At 32.8% G+C, this 21,640-nt stretch overlaps 4 protein-coding genes across 4 annotated transcripts; all 4 read left to right on the top strand.

Moving 5' to 3' along the window:
• Positions 1–335: 335 nt before the first annotated feature.
• LOC114413651 (AP-3 complex subunit delta-like) lies at positions 336–3,634 on the top strand. The gene has a single exon (XM_028378152.1). The coding sequence runs from the start codon at positions 458–460 to the stop codon at positions 3,389–3,391; it is 2,934 nt and encodes a 977-aa protein (XP_028233953.1). The 5' UTR covers positions 336–457; the 3' UTR covers positions 3,392–3,634.
• Positions 3,635–6,008: 2,374 nt separating this feature from the next.
• Positions 6,009–9,244, top strand: LOC114413650 (glycosyltransferase BC10-like). Its single transcript, XM_028378151.1, has 2 exons — positions 6,009–6,654; positions 8,416–9,244. Exons 1-2 carry the CDS (start codon positions 6,166–6,168, stop codon positions 9,055–9,057), a joined length of 1,131 nt encoding a protein of 376 aa, XP_028233952.1. The 5' UTR covers positions 6,009–6,165; the 3' UTR covers positions 9,058–9,244.
• A 3,967-nt stretch (positions 9,245–13,211) lies between these two features.
• LOC114413649 (protein SAR DEFICIENT 1-like) lies at positions 13,212–17,597 on the top strand. Its single transcript, XM_028378150.1, has 7 exons — positions 13,212–13,417; positions 13,574–13,649; positions 13,732–14,302; positions 16,031–16,191; positions 16,434–16,628; positions 16,719–16,800; positions 16,947–17,597. Exons 1-7 carry the CDS (start codon positions 13,320–13,322, stop codon positions 17,204–17,206), a joined length of 1,443 nt encoding a protein of 480 aa, XP_028233951.1. The 5' UTR covers positions 13,212–13,319; the 3' UTR covers positions 17,207–17,597.
• Positions 17,598–20,553: 2,956 nt separating this feature from the next.
• LOC114411418 (PR5-like receptor kinase) lies at positions 20,554–21,033 on the top strand. Its single transcript, XM_028375109.1, has one exon. It carries the CDS (start codon positions 20,554–20,556, stop codon positions 21,031–21,033), a length of 480 nt encoding a protein of 159 aa, XP_028230910.1.
• The last annotated feature ends 607 nt before the right edge of the window (positions 21,034–21,640 follow it).

The raw sequence follows: 21,640 nt of genomic DNA, 5'->3' as shown, positions 1-21,640 counted from the left end.
TTGAACCTTTACATTTCCTAAAATTACGTGTTAGGATAAATTTTTTGTAGATGATAAATTATGGATTTGCTAGTTGACATGATTACATTTCTAATCCCTCACCATGAAAATAAATGAATTAAAGTATTGTTACTTTTAAACACTAAATAAATAAACTTTTGAAATAAAGACATGTAAAATAAAATATTAGTTTATTTAACATTAAATTAAAAAAATCAAGAAATTTAAAATCAAATAAATAATTAATGATATCTTAACTTTTTTATTTCACGTATCTCTTCATTATAAACCCGTTTATGAAAATTCTAGTTTTTAATGACAAATTTGAAATGGGCCTATAAACTTGAAGCTTGGGCCCAAAACAGATCCTCTCCTCCAGCAGCAACAAACTTGCACGATGCTAATCGTGGAATCGAATTGATTCGCTTCGACGCCGGCAGTTACAGTGGAATTCCCAATGTCGGGTTCGATCATGGAGAACCTCTTCCAGCGCACGCTGGAGGATCTGATCAAAGGCATGCGCCTCCAACTCATCGGTGAATCCACCTTCATCTCCAAGGCCACGGAGGAGATCCGCCGCGAGATCAAATCCACCGACCAGCACACCAAATCCACCGCCCTCCACAAACTCTCTTACCTCTCCGCCGTGCACGCCGTCGACATGTCCTGGGCCTGCTTCCACGTGGTCGAGGTCATGTCCTCCTCCAAGTTCGCGCACAAGAGGATCGGTTACCACGCCGCGTCGCAGTCCTTCCACGACGACACTCCGGTGCTCCTCCTCATCACCAACCAGCTCCGCAAGGACCTCTCCTCCACCAACGACTTCGAGGTAAGCCTCGCCCTCGATTTGCTCTCGCGGATCGCCACTCTCGACCTCGCTCGCGATTTGACCCCCGAGGTTTTCAAATTGCTCTCCACCGCTAGGGTTTTCGTTAGGAAGAAGGCAATCGCCGTCGTTTTGAGGGTTTTCGATAAGTACCCCGATGCGGTTAGGGTTTGCTTCAAGCGTTTGGTTGAGAATCTTGAAAGTTCTGATCCTCAGGTTGTGACCGCCGTGGTCGGGGTTTTCTGCGAGCTGGCTGCCAAGGATCCTAAGTCGTATCTTCCCTTGGCGCCCGAGTTCTATAGGATTTTGGTTGATTCTAAGAACAATTGGGTTTTGATTAAGGTGCTGAAGGTGTTTGCTAAGTTGGCTCCCTTGGAACCTAGATTGGGGAAGAGAATTGTTGAGCCTGTTTGTGACCATATGAGGCGGTCAGGGGCCAAGTCCTTGGTGTTTGAGTGTGTTAGGACTGTGCTCACTAGCTTGAGTGGTTATGAGTCTGCTGTTAAGCTCGCTGTTGAGAAGGTTAGGGAGTTGTTGGTTGATCAGGATCCCAATCTTAGGTATCTTGGCCTGCAGGCGCTTTCGGTTGCTGCGCCCGAGCACTTGTGGGCGGTGATGGAGAATAAGGAGGCGGTGGTTAAGTCGTTGAGTGATGATGATTCGAATATCAAGATTGAGTCACTGCGATTGTTGATGGCCATGGTGTCTGAGAGCCATGTGGCAGATATCTCCAGGGTGTTGCTTAATTATGCATTGAAGTCTGACCCAGAATTTTGTAATGAGATTTTGGGTTCCATTTTGATGACGTGTTCTAGAAATGTGTACGAGATTGTTGTTGACTTTGATTGGTATGTGTCTCTTCTTGGAGAAATGGCGATGATTCCTAATTGCATAAAGGGGGAAGAGATTGAGACTCAGCTCGTTGATATTGGTATGAGAGTTAAGGATGCTAGAATGCAGCTTGTTCGGGTTGGGCGTGATCTGTTGATTGACCCTGCATTACTGGGTAATGTGCACTTGCATAGGATATTGTGTGCTGCTGCTTGGGTTGCTGGAGAGTACGTTGAGGTTGCGAGCAATCCCTTTGAACTCATGGATGCACTCCTACAGCCTCGAACCAGTCTCTTGCCACCATCAATAAGAGCAGTTTATATTAATTCTGCTCTTAAAATTTTAATTTTTTGCCTGGACTGTTACTTTCATCAAAATGAAGGTTCTGCATCTTGGTATTCTGATCATTTGGCTGGGGGACAGTCAGATTTGTTTAGTGTAAAAAATGACACTGAGGCTGCTGAATTAGCAATGTGTGAAGGATCAAATTATGAACATCATGGGGATTTTAACCCAAGGAATGCAACTGAATCTTCTGAGGATCTTTCAGTTGAAAATGATGTAGATAGAGTAGCCCCTCATGGTCAAACATCTACACCTCCTACTCTCTCAGTGAACAAAAATTCCATGCATGAATCTATTGTAAACCTATTGAATCGAATTGAATTAATTCTTGGCCCGCTAATAGCAAACCAGGATGTTGAAGTGCTGGAGAGAGCACGAAACATACTTTCCCTTGTTCAGTTGGTTAAAGAAGAAATAATTGATAATTCAGTCCAGAGTGTGGTGGACATTGTGAACAAGAAAGATACTCGAGTTACGGCTATTATCAATTTGTTGCGTGATGCTTTTACTACGGAACTTGGTCCAGTCTCAACAAGTGCACAGGGAAGAATTGTTTTGCCGGATGGATTAGTTCTTGAAGAAAATCTAGATGACTTACAAGCAATATGTGGTGATATTGAACTACCTTCATCAAGTTTGTTTGGCGCAGGAGGTCCTCACCTTACCACTACTTTGGATGCTTCTTCATCTAATCTTCTGAAAAATGAAGAGTCAGGGCCATTGAAGGAATCCACATCCTTGATTGAGCACCGTAAGCGGCATGGATTATATTATCTTCCTTCGGAGAAGAGTGAGATTGTTTCAGATGAGTATCCTCCTGCAAATGATCCAAAGTCTAACAGTAATATAAATGATGAAGCTGCAGAGCTAGTCAAGCTGACAGAGCAATCACTTCTTCTCAAGAAAAGGACAAACCAAACAAAGCCCAGGCCTGTAGTGGTGAGATTGGATGATGGAGATGTGGCACCAATTACAGTCAAAAGACCAGAGCCATTGGATGATTCTCTTTCTGGTGCCATAAAAGATGCTCTTCTAGGAAGCGAAACCAGACCAAGTATGTCTGGAAGCAGTCCTTCTGATAAGTCATCAAGGAAGAAAGAGAAAAAGAAACTAAGCACACGTGTTCGATCTGAAATGAAGAAAAATGTAGTTGATGCAGAAAATCCTGAACTTGAAAACCCAAATTCAAGTAGCAAAAATCATGGTCATAGTCATACTAAAGAGAGAAGACACCAAGGAAAAGAAAAGATTGTTGAGGGGGAAGAGCATGATCAGAGGGAAAAGAAAAAGAGTGGCCACCGCCATGGGAGGCGAAAAACTCATCAAAGAGCAAAGTCACCCTTAAATGTGGTTTCTCAAACCCCAGTAATTCCAGATTTTCTTTTGTAGCATTAAAGGATTGATTTTTATTTCTCGTCACCTCTTGCTATTGACTGAGGCTGTTTACATGTTGTGTATTCTTAGTGCTGAGCCCTTAAGTTAGTTCTGTAGATTTTTCACATTTTTTGTCGTTGTTTATAATTTCTTCATACTATATTTCTTCCTTGTCTGTTTTTGGCCCTACATGTCACAGAATGAGCATATTTAATAAGTAAATTTTCAAGTTGGATGTTGTTTGGCAGCCCTTTTCTAGATACATGAAGGAATTATTATTGAATCCTTTTCCATTAAGTTATAGCCTTGTTTCTGGAAATTCTCAAGCTAAATGTTTTTGTCTGATATCCAACCAACGTATATTGTGGCATTTGGCAAAGTATTTCAAATCCTGTAAAAAATACATTTCCATCAGAAATATTCATTATTCAAACAGTTTAAATATTGTTAGATAGAAAAGGAAACCATTAGAAAGATGTAAGCATGCAAGTTTAACTTTATATGACAAATATTACAAACATTTATGCTAGGTTTGGATTAGGTATTTCAGGGGAGAAATGTAAATTTAAGAGGATTTAAAATCCTTTCCATTAAAAGCACCCTGTTTGGTTATTTTAGCAATACAAAAAACATACACGAAATTCTCGTTAAACCCTTGCTTGCATGTTTCATCTTTCTGATTTGAATTGCTTACATCTCAATTTCTGCCACGGTTATGATTTTCATTCTCTTCACAATCTCGTGGTTTCACAAACTCTAGCTTAGTAATTGAGAATTTGAGATGCTTATATGAAATCTGTTCTAGACTTCTAAGTTTTCAAATTCTATGATTTTGTTGGTTTGTATTATAGGAGCTCATCATGCTGGTATTATGGTCGCCTCTGTGTAATTCTTATTATTTTATGCAGCAGTGGTGCTGAAATGATTAAACTTATGATTGTAGTTTGATTTTTTATCCTTCTTTTGGTTATTTATGATCAGCTAGGAACCTTACTTATGTTTTGAGCATAAAACTAGTACAGAAATCTTTGGTGGAGAGTAATGTTGAGTTGAAAAGAGTCGACTAGGAGACTTGAGAAATATAACTGGTTTAGTTGGAAAATTATGAATGAAGACTGTATAATGAAAACTATGTAGACACTTGGAAACTATAGAATAAAAATATGGATGAAGCTATTCTTACTAGTCAGTTGAACAGAAAAGCATGGAATGAAATCAATGCCTGTTGAGAGAAACTCAACAGATATTCAAACACAGCATAGCCGGTGCTGTTAATCTACATCCTTCTTCGTTGTTGGAATGAAGTTATACTTTGTTGGTGGTAATTTATGTTCAGTTGTTCACTGTCTTTAACATCATTTTATTATAAATGATTGTTATGATGCATTAACAAGATATTCTATGGATGAAGGTATGCTTCATGCAGTTTGTGTGACTGTGTGTGTGTGACAAAGTTAGAGCTATTCAAGTCATTATTGAGTGGACGAGATTTTCTATTGTACTGATCCAAATGAAGTGATTTTTATGGTCCTATAAAGGTTCTATGATATAGTTTACTGCGTAACATATAAACTGTTTGTTAAATTTAAAGTGAGAGGGTGGGAAAAGGACTTCAATGTTCCTTTTCACCAATGGTCCTCAACTATGTCTTTGTCTTTTACCTAGTGTGTGATTTGTAGGGTTGGGCATTGTTATTCTTTGTTCGCTTGTTATTTGCTGGTTATGTTCTTGTGTTTTAGGAGTTACTATATCCTTTGTTTCCTTGTAGTACTTCTGGTACTATTCTTATCATATATATAATATTATCTTTGGCAGTTCAAAAAAAAAAAAAAAAATTTAAAGTGAGAGGAATCTTGATAAAAAGTTGTCAGTCGTGGTCAAACATTTACACCTCCTACTCTTTGATGTTTTAATTACTAAATAAATTATTGACACTATGTGTAACTTAATTTATATTTATTAATTAACATGTACTAACAATACGAAATATTAATAAATAAAATTTTAAATACTGATAAATTATAAATTCAAATTTATTAAAAACTAATAAATTAATAAATAGAAAATGATAATTTTAAACATTAATGCATATGAATTAATAAATATAATATTTAAATTAAAAATGAATTATTTAATATTAATAAATGTGAATTAATAATTAAAAGTTAATTTATATTGATACTTTAATAACTTAAACCGATAACATTTATTGATACGTTAATAACTTGTACTTTTATTATTTTATATTTTAAAACTAATTTTAATATTATTAGTGTATATTTATTAATATTTAATATTTTTTATTGTGACTTAAATATACTTTCGGTCTGTTTGTTAAACCTTACCAAAAGTATGTGTTAAAAATAGAAGTATAATATTTCTCGTATATTCTGTATTTAGAAACTACTTATAAATTTCTTTGACATGTAAGGTTTTCATACAAAAATTAAGAAATACAGTTAATATTTTAGATTTGATGAAAATTATTATAAATTGATCATAGTCCCTCATTTATATTTCTATTTTATCTTTTCATTTGACAATAAATGGTTCAGAATATAACAGGAAAAAGATATTGAATACTTAATTAGTATTGTAAAATAAATGGAAAAACATAAAAATAGCGTCAAACAAAATGGGCGAGAGTAGTGTATAGGAATGAAAATTGACAAGCTGAAGTCAAATGCAGAATATAGATGATTTTTGGGATGAATTTAAGTATGTGTGTGCAACACCTATTTTAATTTCTCGTTGGTCATCATCGATCCAATAGGCAATAGCATAGCAGCATGAAGAATAACCAGCAAGAACGGTCCCTTGCTGCAGCCAGACTCTTGAGTCATGCTCAATCACACATGTTCAGTTTCTTCGTCTCTCATGTTCTAGTATTTGCCTCTGGTTTGCTCATTGGAATCACCCTCACCACTTTCTCTTTCAAAAACTTGTCCCTCAACTTCCTTCCATCTTTGTCTACTCCAATTCCCATCTCAACGTTAAATAATCAGACACAAGTCACCAAGGCTATGCATGACATGACAGAGGAAGAGTTGCTGTGGAGAGCTTCTATGGTTCCTACGATTAAGGAAATGCCTTACAAACACACCCCAAAGGTTGCATTCATGTTTTTGACAAAAGGGCCTGTCCTTTTGGGTCCACTGTGGGAGAGATTCTTCAAAGGAAATGAAGGCTTCTATTCCATCTATGTCCATTCCCATCCTTCTTTCAATGACACAGTGCCTCAAAGTTCTGTATTTCATCGCCGCAGAATACCAAGCAAGGTCAGTGCGTCGTCTTTTACTTCCTATTTAATCTAACATTTCGTAATTGCCTATGTTGCATTTCCTGTCTTTTCATTTCATTAAGAGAACCGAAATTCTAGTTTTCCATTTGATCGGCAAATCTCTACAAGTTTTTTTTTTTTTTTTTCTAAAAAAAACCGAAAAATTATACTTGACTTTTGTTCTCTGCTAACGTACTCAAAGTGCTACTAGAATTGTAATTGACTTTGCCTCAAAATTAACAGATTTAATTATCCCCCATAATTTTAGATTTAGTGCAATATTTTCCAATTACATTAACCTTTTGGGGTTCCATGGCTTTAATGAGACGGCACACAGAAACCGGTTTTGATTGTGATGTAAAACATGAGGTGCGCCTTAATAAACGCCTTATTAGACGGTTTCCTCACACACTGGTTTTTGACCACGGCCCGTTAAGTCTTCTAAGAGAAAAATGAGAGTCAAATACTAATTGCTTTGATATTTGCTTGGTTTCTTCCTATAAGATATTTTTAACTAATTCATGAGGATTTAAAAAACGTTTGTGTAGTAACGGTAATCTGTCCTACATTGAATGATCAAACGCTTATTCTCTTCACTGAACATCTAGATGATATTTGTAAACAATTAATTCTGAACTGAAGTTCTCTTAGGAATTTAATTGGACCTATTATTCTATAATAAAATGAGTTCTATCCTACTATTATATATTTTTACGAATAATAAAAACTTCTAACTTGGGTAGCACCTGTCTGCATGAGCCTGATCGAACACACAGAACAGACACTTTTTTATGTGAGAATTTCTTCCAATTACAGTTGAACACATTATTATGAGTTTTATGTAACGTATTATACCTTGTTTTAAAAGTCGTTCACAGTCAACACTTGACGATTTCTTGTAAAAGGAGGCTTTGATGAAAGATTACAAAAGAGCACTCCCTAAACTTATAATTTATGATATTCCCAGTTATTGGTCAACTGGTCATCCATTTGTCCTTAAAGTGAAAATTTCCATTTCTTATATGACTAAAATTTACCGCAAAATGAGGTAAAAAAAAACCTTAACAACTATCTCCCATGATTCACTGGAATGTCAAGTTTTTTCCTTGTTCTTGTTGGTTGCTTCCGAAGTTGAACCGTCAAAGTAAACCGTCAATACTTTTCTTTGGTTCCACTCATTTTGCACCTCATAGAAAATTCTATTCTTCTCCATTTAACAAACTTTTAAACGTCCTCATCAAACTTTCCATAATTCCTTGCTTCATACTGTCTCTCACATGCAACAAGCAGCACATAAACTTTCTTACCATTTTATTTTATTTTTCAAGAGACATATATATAATTTGGGCCTCAAACTAAGCACATTCATTAGTATGTTGTTGGACATGACCTCATTCTCTATCCAAAGTCCAAGAAAAATCACTTCCCCATTGACCCATTCACACATTTAAAGCACATAGTAAAAAAGTGTGTGTATGAGAGATTTGTTTGTAAAATTAATTTTCACTTGAAATTATTTATATCTGAATATTTTTACTTTAAATGTAAGTATAATTTTTTTATCCAATGCTGAAAAATAATTTTAGATCTATAACTAATTCTTCGGTATAGAACTAAATATGTGAACATTTACTTGAAATCATGTTAATTGCTATTTGTATGTGATTTTGTAAAATCCAAAAACTTAGATCCACACACGAGGTGGGGCTTGAGAAATGTCAATTAATTTGATTTTTCTTCTTGTAACATGATGATGCAGGAGGTAAGATGGGGTGACTTCAACATTGTAGGGGCAGAGAGACGTCTACTAGCAAATGCACTGCTTGACTTCTCCAACCAACGTTTTGTTCTTCTCTCAGAATCATGCATTCCTTTGTTCAACTTCTCAACGATCTATAACTACCTTATGAACTCAACTGAGAACTTTGTGGAAGCCTATGATATGCCCGGTGCAGTGGGGAGAGGCAGGTACAGTCCCAGAATGAGGCCACTAGTTAACCTTTCTCAGTGGAGAAAAGGGTCGCAATGGTTTCAAATAGACCGTGCCCTTGCCATTGAGATAGTTTCTGACCAACAATACTTCCCTGTTTTCAAGAAGTATTGCAGGAATGGATGTTATGGTGATGAGCATTACTTGCCAACGTTTGTTAGTATCATGTTTTGGAAGAGGAACTCCAACAGAACATTGACATGGGTTGATTGGTCAAGGGGTGGACCCCATCCTGCCAGGTTTATGAGACAAGATGTAACTATTGATTTCTTGAAGAGGCTAAGGCATGGGAGAACATGCCAATACAATGGCAAGAGCACCAATATTTGCCACTTGTTTGCAAGAAAATTCAATCCGCAGGGTTTAGATAGACTGCTGAGGTTTGCTCCACGGATAATGCAATTTAATTGATTTGTACGTGTTTGTTAATGCCTTTTCTTTTTATTGTAATCATTTTATACAGATATCAGAGTTTAAATAGAGTACTAGTAGTGAATTATTTAATCATAAATATTCATTGTATACTATAAACAATAGTAGTACATTTTATAACAAGTTTCTTATGAAAATAATATATAAATATAATTATATAGCAAGTTTCTTATAAAAAGGTATTTAAACATTAAACATAGATACCATTCATTTATTGGTACTAGTGATATAGAATTGTTTTCTTTAAGTAATATCTCTTGTTTTTGTGAATGAAAAAAAAAACGTAATTGAAAAAGAAAAAATTTCATCAAAAATATCATGGTAAAAAAAATAGATAGTAGAATTCAATTGATTTGTGTTTCTTCAAATATTTTTTTTCATTTATACATAACAAAGTTTAAATAGTGTTATCTGTATAACCCTATTTATTTAAAAATAATCCTATTTTAATAAACATTTTATAAGAAGATACCAAAATTAATCCATTATAAGATTAACAAAAGAGGAGGATACTATTTATTGAGTAAGGCAAGGTCAGTGTAGATTCCATTTGTATTAATAATTCTTTCTAATATACTGCAATTCATTATTACAGGAATAAATAACATTTAATGGGTAAATATTTAATTTCCCTTTAATCACATTTCTCTTTCAATTTCACTATCCAAACTATTCAATTTTAGTTGAAGTAACATAGTTTGATTATATGGAAAGATCAAGTTTAAAAACTGATTACTTTTTATTAAATTCTATTAAAAAACTATATAAAAAAGTTGTATGTATGTATTTTTATTTTAAAGTTGAACTTATGACCGTGACTTCTAAACAATTGTGCGAGTCTTATAGACCAAAATTGAAATAGAAAAGTATTTGCGAAGTACTGTATAACATTACGCAGAAACCTCGCGGGAGTTTCACATTAGTTTCCTTTGATATATAAAGAGAGGTTGATCATGAGATTTTTAGTATCCTAGATAAATAAAAAAAATTAATTCCTCATAATTATTAAAATATTGTCTATTTTTATTTTTTAAAAATTCATTAATAATTCATTTATAATCAATATTATTTAAAACAATAATAATATTGATAGTTAACGTTATTCTAAAAACCATTATTAATAATAACATAAATAATTAATAATCCATTCAAAATTATTTAAAGCAAAACAAAATTATTTAATCTAGTGACATAATAGATAACAAATAAAATTTTAATATTTTCAATTTTGATAAACTTTTTTAGAATAAGTGAAATTCTATTTGCAATGTTAAAATTTTATTTGCGATTAGAGTTAGATTAATTAATTTGTTTTACTTTAAATGATTTTGTATAAATTATTAACTATTCAGCTATTATTAATAATAACTTTTAAAATAGCATTAGTTATTCAAGTTATCGTTACTTTAAATAATCTTGATTATAAACAGATTTTTGATAAGTTTTACTAAATTATAATATTATATAAAATTTTAATATTCATATAGACTAAATAAAATAATTTGATGTTCCTCTAAATATGAGTCCCGAGCGGTAGCCCACCTTCACTGTACTCAAGGCCACCATTATATAATGTTAAATTTTCATCCTATCTTCAAGGTGGATGGATAGGAAGAAGAAGAAGAAAAAAGGGAGTAAAAGAGAAATAGACGTAACAAATGATTTTATGAGAAATAAAGAGAGAGAGAAAAAGATGTGATGAAACTGAGAGCAAAGAGCCAAAACTGAGATATAATATAAGAGAAATTATGGTTATTAATTTATTCATAAAACAAGTATAACAACAATCAATCGTAACATAACTGTCAGTCCAATACAAAAAGTAAATAATAATAATAAAATTTTTTTATATTATTATTTAATTATAAATTATATGTAGAATAAGCGTATTAATTTTTACAAGAATCGTCTTAAAAATCATATCTATTTTGATTTTTGATTAATCGAAAGTGCATAAAAATTAAATTGTTTACAAATAAGAGAAATAAGAAAAATATAAGATAAAATGACTAATTTAATGGAAAAAGATAAAACAAAAAATAAATAGGAGAAAATGCTGTAAGCAATTGTTCTAGCACTAATAAATTTCAAGTAGAAAAATCTTGGTCACTGTCTTTGGTTCCAAATCAGGAAAAAAAAGAGTCTTGGGCTCCTAACTCTTATGGTCTGTGGTGACCTGCTACTTTTTCGGCGAAACAATTTTGTGCAGATGTCAAATGATATGGCCTTAAGGTTAAATAATAGTAGCAGGCGTGTTGGTCATCGCATAATGATTATTTGAATTTTGTTTAATTTCCATGGTTTCGGCCAAACTTGAGAAAGAGAAAGTGTGGCATGCATGTGGATGGATGGATATGAAGGGCAACAGAAGTGAATATGATGATGTGTGTGTGGCCACATGCTGCCACGGAAATAGGAAGGAGCTGCTAAACTTCGTAATTCCTATGTTTAACATCACCTCATTCCATAGTAATATATAATTGAATCAACTTGGGCCCTACTTCTTGTAACCGACTTAGAAAGCATATCTACATCACTTCTCTTGGCTCTACTTCAACAACCCAGTAGAATATGCATTTCATCTATCGACTTGTGTTGATTTTGATTAGCTCATAGCAACATATTTTTTTTTATTATATATGAATTATAATTATTATGAATGAAATCCATTAAATAAAAAGTACGACTCAGAAAAATTTCAGTCAATAATTAAAAAAAAGTTATATATATGAGTCATTTTGAATGAATGGTATCTTTTAAATTTGTTAATATTATTGAAAAGGAAATGTTTAACTACTACTCATTCGTAAATAATTTTGAGTCTAATAATTTTAGTCCACAAACTATAGTTTCAAATTTTAAATTCTTGATGTAGTATATATAAAAAAGTCTAGCTAATTAGTGCCATTAACATATTAAAACTAAAAGAAGAAAATATTTATAATAAAAAATATAAAATGTAACTTTTTATATCTCAATAAAATATATATTTTAATCAATATTTTAGGAATACTGATTATTATTTGTCCGTATAAAAACAGATCCTGTGAAATATGTGGCCGGTTTGAATGGCTGACAAATAGTAAGCTAATGAAGTGCACCTCGAATTGATAGTTCAAAGTTCAAAGAATTGGATTTTAAAGACAGTGTTTTTAGCTTCTTCTTCTTTTTTTTAATTCTCATAAGTATATTCATTCATTTACTGCTACAAGTTATTACAAGTCAGCTTGGCCGCTATAGCGAGAGCCAAGGGGACGCTTTTGATCCTTCCTAGAAGCGCGTAGTTTGACAAACATGTTAGATGACAAAATCTAACAAGAAAGCAATATTTTACTAGATTAGAAAATGAATAAACAAATCTTATACTTTCAAGTTTAACACAACTTGTTTTTCTCCACAACTCTCTAGTACGCTTTGGCTTGTTAAGCTTACCACAACTTCCTGTTGTTTTGGCGCTCATATGGGTCTTGTAATTTTGTCTTTAAATGACGTGACGCATAGTTTGAGAATTTTTTTTTTATAACAAATTAAGAGAAAGGAAGAAAAAAGAGATTTTAAAATAAGACGAGTGATGTTGTGGACATAAATAAAGAAAAAGCAAATTATAAAATTGAATAATAGAAAATGTTTATAAGAATGACGTATCTCTCTTTTTTTCATCATGTATAATCCGTACTAAATGTAATTTTAGTTGATGGTTTGGTTTGTTGCTATCATTTATTTTGTGACCGGATGAAATTCATAGCATTAACAGCAAAAAATTTTAAATATTCAATCAACAATTTTTTTTATTCTTATCACGTTACATAATTAATAAAATCAATCCTTTATTCTGATTTTTTCTTTTCTTTCTCAGGTTGTTATAAAAAATAATTCTTGGGCTTCCAAAATTTGTGGGGTCCAACTTGGGTTTTATGAGCGCGGAGAGAACGATAGAGATTTGGCAGGTTGACTTGGGAGGGGTGTTTAAAGTCTTTACATCATATGATACGCCTTCTCGGTTATACCTTCCTAATTGCTTGGATATTTCCTCCGACATTCCAAGAACCTTCTTTCTTTTTTTAAATATAATAAAATTGAAACAAACTCTCACATACACTTTCATTTCTGGTATAAATTAATATGCACATCACCTTCTTCTCCTACTCCTCATTAAGCTAGTTAGCTATCTATCTAGGTGCAACCTTTTCATCGATCTATCACCCTCTTTCATATATTCCTAACTTGTCCCCCAAAATCAAATGGCTGCGAAACGGTTTTTTGATGATTCTGATCAAGACAATAATAAGCCACCAGGCGATAAACGGATGAGAACTACACCAAGACCTTCTTTTGCTTCGTATGTTTAACCAAACTTGATTTATCAAGTTATTTTATTTTGATATCATATATATGTAAAACTTGTTACTATTTATGCTTAATTTCAAAATTAATTATGTCTCGCCACTTATCATGTAGTATAAATTAAACCAATTCAATCTTCTTGACATGACAGGGTAATAGGAGAAGTGGTGATGGTGAAAAACTTGCAGAACCTTTTCTCAGGCTTGGAGCCCTTGCTTAGAAGAGTGGTAAGTGATCAAAAGCCAAATAAACATGATTAATTATTGGATTAATTTTCTAATGAAAGTCATTGATTTTGTCATGCATCAGGTGAATGAAGAGGTGGAGCGAGTGATGAGGCATTGTACTGTGCCACGTACAATAAGTAGGTCCCCTTCGTTGAGGATCGAAGCAGCATCATTGGAGAAACCATCGAACTATGAACTCATGTTCAGCAAGAAGCTATTGGTCCCTATATTCACAGGAAGCAGAATAGTGGACATAGATGGGAACCCAATCCAGGTGATTCTGGTTGACAAAAGTGGCGGTGATGGTGAATTAGTAGCGGTTCCCACGAGTGTGCCCCAGCCCATAAAGCTAGAGATAGTGGTGCTTGATGGAGATTTTCCTAACAACAAGGAATCATGGACGACTGAGGAGTTCAACAACAACATAGTGAAGGAGAGAACGGGGAAGAGGCCATTGCTCACAGGAGAATTGAATCTGACCATGAGGGATGGGATTGCACCAATTGAAGAGATTGAGTTCACTGATAACTCTAGTTGGATACGAAGCAGGAAGTTCAGAGTTGCTGTTAGGGTGGCTCCAGGGAGTAATCACACTCTCCCAATTCGTCAAGGAATGACTGAGCCATTTGTTGTTAAGGATCACCGTGGTGAATGTAAGTACTATTCTATTTCTCTATCTTTATTTTTACTTTTCATTTTATCATTTATATATATATATAGCTGCCATTTGTTGTTCTGGATATGTTATAACTAGTCATCAGAAATAGAGATAGGGGTAATTGTAATTTGAGTATTTATATAATTATAATCATATTTAATAAATAATTAGATTATTATAATTATAATTAATTTTTAAAATAGGAGTATAATTTGATATAATTAGTTATTATTTTTAAAATATGAGTTTATAATTAATTATATATAAAATCAATTACATAAATAACTAGTTATATGAATGACTAAAAATAAGTTATTTAAAATACCCATTTCAATAAAATTAATTATAGTTATATGTATTTTTTAAAACCAGTTATTTTGATGGGCATCCTAGCCTTAGTCAGAAAGGTTCTCTCGAAAGAAAAAGAATGCTGAGTCAACCTATTTAATACATCTTTGGATAGCAGATTACAAAAGTATCACCTTTCAAACTGAATTTTTGGATTAAATTTTGATCTCGAACACATTTTTGTGAAAAAATAAAATAAGATATCAAACTCATTTTTCTCTTCAACCGGTTTATAGTTCCTCCACAGGCAAACCACACGTAACATCCGTCTAATATAATTGCGTCAGTAAATCACTGTAGAATATACACGCGATACCTATACAATATTATCCATTAGTGCCAATTATTGTTATTTCAATTTAATCCAAGTTGCATGCCATGAGAATCCAGGAATAAAAAGCAGAAAAAAAATGGGTTACTGATTTATAATTAAAGAGAAAAATAGAAAGAGAGTAATGATGAACATATTTTCACCTTGATAAAATTTTAACGCGTTTGTTTCTGGAATAATTTACTACGTAGAAATTGATTTTTATGTCTAGAAAATAAAAAATGAAAATGATACCGTGGTAAAAAAAAAAAAAATCTCGCATGTTTAAGCATCAGTTTTTATAGCTTTTGGAACCTTTTTTATAAAAAAAAATGTTTATAATGTGTGTAAGATTGAAACAGTCCAAAATTACATTAAAACCTTGTTATTTTATATTAAATTTCTTAGGAGATTGTGACTTCAAATTTATTATATATTATCAATCTCGTACTTTACAGTAGTGGAAAAAGTATATTGGTCACAACTCCTACAAGATAGGGCATTTCATTTTCACCCTTCCCAGCAAGCAATATTGATCCCTTTTAATTAATTTGTCTGTTTTCTTTTGTTTTAATCTTTCTTTATTTATGATGACTGGAAAGTGATTGGTGGTCAAACATACAGCTAATTCAGAGCTTTGCTTAGCACCCAATAGATGCTGAACCATGAACCATAGTACTTCCCACCAATGTAATATTATAATACATAGTGTGTGAATTTAAGAAAACCCTCGTAATAAAAAAAATTCACCTATTGACAAAAATGACGCGTACAAGCTCTTGCATTTCTTTTTCATTGCAATTTACACCAACTTCTACTCCGGTTTTGGTTTTGGCAATCTGCTTGTTTGGGGAGGGTCTCGGGTCAATGGTTTCAAAGACACGGTCAAGCACGTACCTAGTGGTCATTTAAATCAAAAACAAAATAGTGATGAATTTTTTAGTTTTTTTTTTAAAAAAAATTCATGACACCTAAAATTTGGTGGATATGAAAGTTTATTATTGTTGTAATTTTTGTTGTTGTCGTATATAGAAAATTTATATATTTGTTTTCATACATTTGAAGTGTACAAGAAACATTACCCACCTAAGCTCAATGACGAAGTGTGGCGCCTAGAGAAGATTGGTAAAGACGGAGCTTTCCACAAAAAATTGTCCAAAGAGGGGATAAACAGCGTCCAAGACTTTCTCAAGTTATCCGTTGTTGATGTCCATAGGCTCAGAAAGGTAGATATCTTTAGTCAAATGTTAATCAATGTCTTAAGATATTAATTAAAAATATATAAAATATTTTTATTCGAACAGATAAAATTATGTAGTTCAATTTATTATTTTTATTTTCATAAGAAGTATTTTATTTTTTTAGTTTCATAATCGATATTTTAAAAATACTAATTAGTAAGAGGTATATATTTATTACTAAGTTCATATTATGGATAAATAAGCTGTTTATTAATTTGTTGAATCAGATTTTGGGCGTTGGGATGTCAGAAAAAATGTGGGAAGTGACAATGAAGCATGCAAAGACTTGCGAGAAGGGCAACAAGTACTACGTGTACCGTGGGCCTAATTTTAGCGTCTTTCTGAATTCCATATGCCAGCTGGTTAGAGCTGATATCAACGGCCAAAGTTTTCCGAGTAGAGAGCGAAGCAACATGACCAGGGTAACTCTATACTCAAACTAACCTTTTTCTCTCACTTACGATATTCTTTACAAGACGTTGATTTTGATCCCATAAATTCATTATATCCAGAGCTATATGGAGAAATTGGTGAGAGAAGCATATGTTAGATGGAATGACTTGGAGGAAATTGATGCGGCTTTCTTAACCCAAGGTATGTTCTATAATATTTAATCAATGTGTAGCAAAATTATTGTACAATCACAAATCCTTTCACTTTAAAATTCACCGTGACATTAACATATTGCATTCGGTGGCAGTGACCGACATTAATTAATTTCTATGAACCTTACTCTATAGGTGAAACTTTGGAGCAATTTCCAAACAATCATCAAGCATCACTAATAGCATATGATCAGAACGACTATTTTGGTGATAAATCTGCCGAAGTTGGTAACTATGTACCAACCCATAATGCACAAATTGGATGCAGCGAGTGGGCAGTGAATGGAACATTTGGCACAACATCATTTGTGAATGGCATACCTTACAGCTTCTTAGATTCACAATCGGACAGTGACATAAGCCCCTCAGTTGATGGTGCCGCAAGGTGGCCTTAGAACAAAAATTTAGTACTTTGACTTTCAGCCGTAAATACGAATTAACAATTGAAGAATCAAATTAGGTTTCAGTGACTTAGTGTGAAGTAGTGTTGGCCCATTACATAAACTCTGCCCCGCCTGTCTTGGCTCGTATTGGGCTTTCCTTTTTCTCTTTCTGGTTAGGCGTAGTGTATTGTGAGGCCCATTTCAAGGATCTGTGCAAAGATGAGGCCTGGCTCTTCTCCAAAAAATGCAACCTGCCTTTGCTGGGCTAGTGTTGCTATGTTTTACCATAATTTCAGCAATCACGAAACATCAATGATGTTTTATAAATGGTGATAATGATCTAATCCTTTCATTATACTTGTATGCATTCAGGATTTGGGTTAAGAGCCCCATTCTGCTTTTAGCTTGCAAATGTTCTGGGAGTATTTTATTCACACATAACAACAAATGAAAATTGATCCAAAGAAAACTATCGTTAATGAAAATTTTATTCACAAATAACGAAGATTTATCTCATTGATTTTGAAGGTGCCAAGACACATTGGCTATCTAATAAAAAATTAACTGAAAAGTTAAAAAATTAAATAGTAATTTTAAAATTAAAAAAATTATCTTATTAAATTATAAATGTTTTATAAATTATCCGTTGAAATAGATAAAAAAATATAAAACTGTATGAACGAATATATTTATGTAATATTTTTATAAAAATTTAATTTAATTTTTTTGATAAAAATATATTTTGTAGTATTCATAAATTTAGTATGAAATTAATTTTAAACACTTGCAGCTTTTTATTTATAAACTATAAAAAAAATACATGAACTTATTAGATATTACTGTCAATATCATATATAATAAAAATGAGAAAACCCTATCAAATGTAAAAAAATCATAAAATTTTACCTTATCTTTTATTTCAGGAAAAAGAAAATTACAATCCGCCCCACACAACCAAAAGGAAAGGCAGTTGCATAACATAAAAGAAGACATTGTTAATAGTAACTTACTAGTGAAAATTGCTTTTAAAAAAAAACTTACAAGTGAATATGCGACATCAGCAACGCATAGTAACAACTTAATGTTTTTGAAATTTTGTGTAAAACTTTTACTTTTAGAAGGATACGTAGAAATGGAATGAACAGAACTAAGGTCATTGATAAATTTATACATCATTAAAGTGAGGCATTTTTTGTCTCTAATTGTAAGATCATTTTAATTAATTTCTGTCCTTTAAAAAAACTACTTAATTATATTAAATTTGTTAAATATTTATACTATCATTTTAAAATTATTTTTCTTATCTTTTTATCTACTTAATTATTTTTTTATTAATATTTGGACTCTGCCCTATGTCATGTTTTTTACATCACTTATTTAATTTCTCCTTAGTCAGCTTCCGAGAAATTTCCTTCTTACCTAAGAGATTGAAAATTCTCATAATCGTGACATATATGTTGAAATTCACCCTCTTCTTCAAAACACTCAAATTAATTATATCTCCAAACTTAGTCCTGATCGATGTTCAAAATTGTATTTATTCTGGAAGCCACAACACATCATCATCCTGTCCTAGTAACAGTTGTGACACCCTCTACCTTATACATATATGTATTGATAATAAAAGAAATAAGAATTCGGAATTAATTAAAAGTTTTTAAAACACACTTAAATAAAATCATTTCAAAATGCTAAAAGACTCACATTCACTTTTCTAATATCATAAAATGATTTGTCCAATAAATATTCAAATTATCTCGGCTTAAAACAAGGTTGTTCAAGACTTCATGCAATTAATATAAAAACTTATGCTCCAATATCACATTTTATCATAGCATTGTGTCCCGACGTCCTTCAGCACAAGATTCCTTAAAGCGATTGATTCACTTAGTCATCTGTTCTCCCGAACACAAAGTTCAAAATTATCACAGGATCCAAACACAAATAAGACACGGAGAATGAGTTATTACATTCCTAACTAATAGAGAATATAGACAACTATATATATATATATAAAAATGAAATACAACTTATTGAAACATAACTTACGTAATCTCAACACTTTGTCATTTAAAATTTATTTTTCAATCATTAATCACATTCTAGATGAATGTAAAAGTTTTGAGAGGAGAAGAAAGAAAAAACGAAATTGAGAGTAAGATGGCTGTAAAAATTGACTTAACACATTCTATTTATTTATTTTTATTTTATTATTTCATGAAAAAGAACTCTATTTTATTTTCTATGAAATAAATAAATAAAATATCTTTCCTTTTTTTTTCCTTCGAATCATTATTTTAATTAATAACATTATTTCTCCTTATTTATTTTATTATAAAAAAAATCTCAAATATTTTTCTAAAACTCTATTTATTTATAAATAATAGTTATTTCTAAATTAATTTTAAAAAATAGGATGTTACAACAGCTACCCATTTTGTGATGACCATGGCAACACTATTTTTTCTGCACCCCCAGGATTATACTATTACGTAAAATACGTAGACAATGCAAACCGTAGACTGAAGCTCGTTGATTTTGAGACTGCAAACAAAACTTGTCCAGGGGCACTTCACAGCTTTCCCTTTGGGCAACCTACCACTTTCTCACTCCCCCTTCAACTTAAACCTCAGCTTTTACTACAACTGCAGTCACTACCCTTCTTCTGGTGTGCCTCCTATCGAGTGTCTCAGTCCTGGGGCTAGCCGGTCTTTTGTGTTTCTGATGGGGAACGAGACCAAAGGAACCGGTTTGTCAATGTTAATTATAGGTACAGTATAATTTGTCTTGAATTATATTTCTTGTCATTTTCTTGGCTAACGTGATTGTTAGTAGAGTTTAATTTCTACGTATGTCCATGCATGTGGAGCCTTTTCTCTGCCTGGTTTTGTGCATTTGCAATATTCTAAAAAGTTGTACTCAAAATGGAACTTGTGGCTGCAAATAGCAATAAAAAAAAAATAAAAATAAAGCACCAAGACATAACCTACGTTTTGAATTATTGATAAGATGACTCATCTGTAGTTACTAGTCCTGGTTTATATTGAAGAGCAAATTATTTATGTGGTTTGTTATCATTTGTCTCACGCAATCTAGAAGTTGAAATAAATCATAGCAAATAAACATCATCAAGGATTATAATAGCTGAATTGCCTGCTATTTTTGCTCAAAGGTTTAATAATAGGTGGAGGAATTGGTGCACTGCTGATAGGCATCCCAGTTTACAGTTTTAGACGAAAATTATCACCAATTGTATCAAAAATTCGGAAGGCCAAAAAGATTGATCAACACATTGAGGCCCTCATAAGAAGCAATGGACCTCTCCCATAAAAAGATATTCATATTCAGAGATCAAGAAAATGACCAATTCTTTTGAATCCAAACTGAGACCAGGAGGCTATGGTCAAGTATATAAAGGAAATCTAAGCAACAACTCTCCTGTGGCCGTGGCAGTGAAGGTACTGAATGCTTCCAAAGGGAACGGGGAAGAATTTATCAACGAGGTTATAAGCATCAGTAGAAAGTCCCATGTAAATATTGTTAATCTCCTTGGTTTTTGTCTTGAAGGCCAGAAGAAAGCACTTGTCTACGATTACATGCCCAATGGATCCCTTGAAAAGTTTATACACAACAGGAATTTGGAAACCAATCCACCTTTGAGTTGGGAAAGATTACACCGCATTGCTGAAGGGATAGCTAAAGGACTGGAGTACTTGCATAGAGGGTGCAACACTCGGATATTACATTTTGACATAAAACCAAGCAACATCCTTTTGGACAAAAATTTCTGTCCCAAAACCGAAGTGAATATTTGCACCACTACGAGTAGCTGTGATTAATTCTCAATTTCTGATTACTAGAAGTTCAGAACTTAGGAAATTTTTTGATAACAAGTTTCCATTAAGAAAGCCAATTCACACCAATGATATTAATGATTCTCTAATTAAGTACTCTAAAATTATAATATATATTTGCACTCGGGTATGACTTCAAACAAGTTTCCACTTTGGTTTTGAACAGACACACTTCCCATTCCGGTTTTACAAGGCGTTTCCATTAGTGAGCCGATTGATGAGCTGGGGAAAGTTCTGAATTGTGAAAATGAAGCAGAGTGTTCATTCAGTACAAAACATGCAGAGCATAGGGAGTATTTGGGACTCGGATTGATGATACCTCTTCATTTAGCCTTACATAAAAAACTTGGTTTTTGTTAGTTTTTTTTTTTTTTTTTTAGCAAAAGGAAAGAGGAAGGATCAAGGAGAGATGACGGTTGACATCCCAACTATGTTGGTACCTCAACCCCTAACCTCTCAAAAAATCCTCCTCCAAATATATTCATTAGAAGCGAAATTGCAAAACACTTGAGGGGGCCGAACTATATCCAAGGGATGAAACTAAGGAAATCTATAAAATGGGAGTTCCTATCTATACTAAAGGAGTTCATGA

Source organism: Glycine soja, chromosome 5, assembly GCF_004193775.1.
Source record: "Glycine soja cultivar W05 chromosome 5, ASM419377v2, whole genome shotgun sequence".
Classification (NCBI taxonomy): domain Eukaryota; kingdom Viridiplantae; phylum Streptophyta; class Magnoliopsida; order Fabales; family Fabaceae; genus Glycine; species Glycine soja.
Note: the sequence above shows the minus strand (reverse complement) of the source record. Positions and strands in the feature narration are given on the sequence as shown.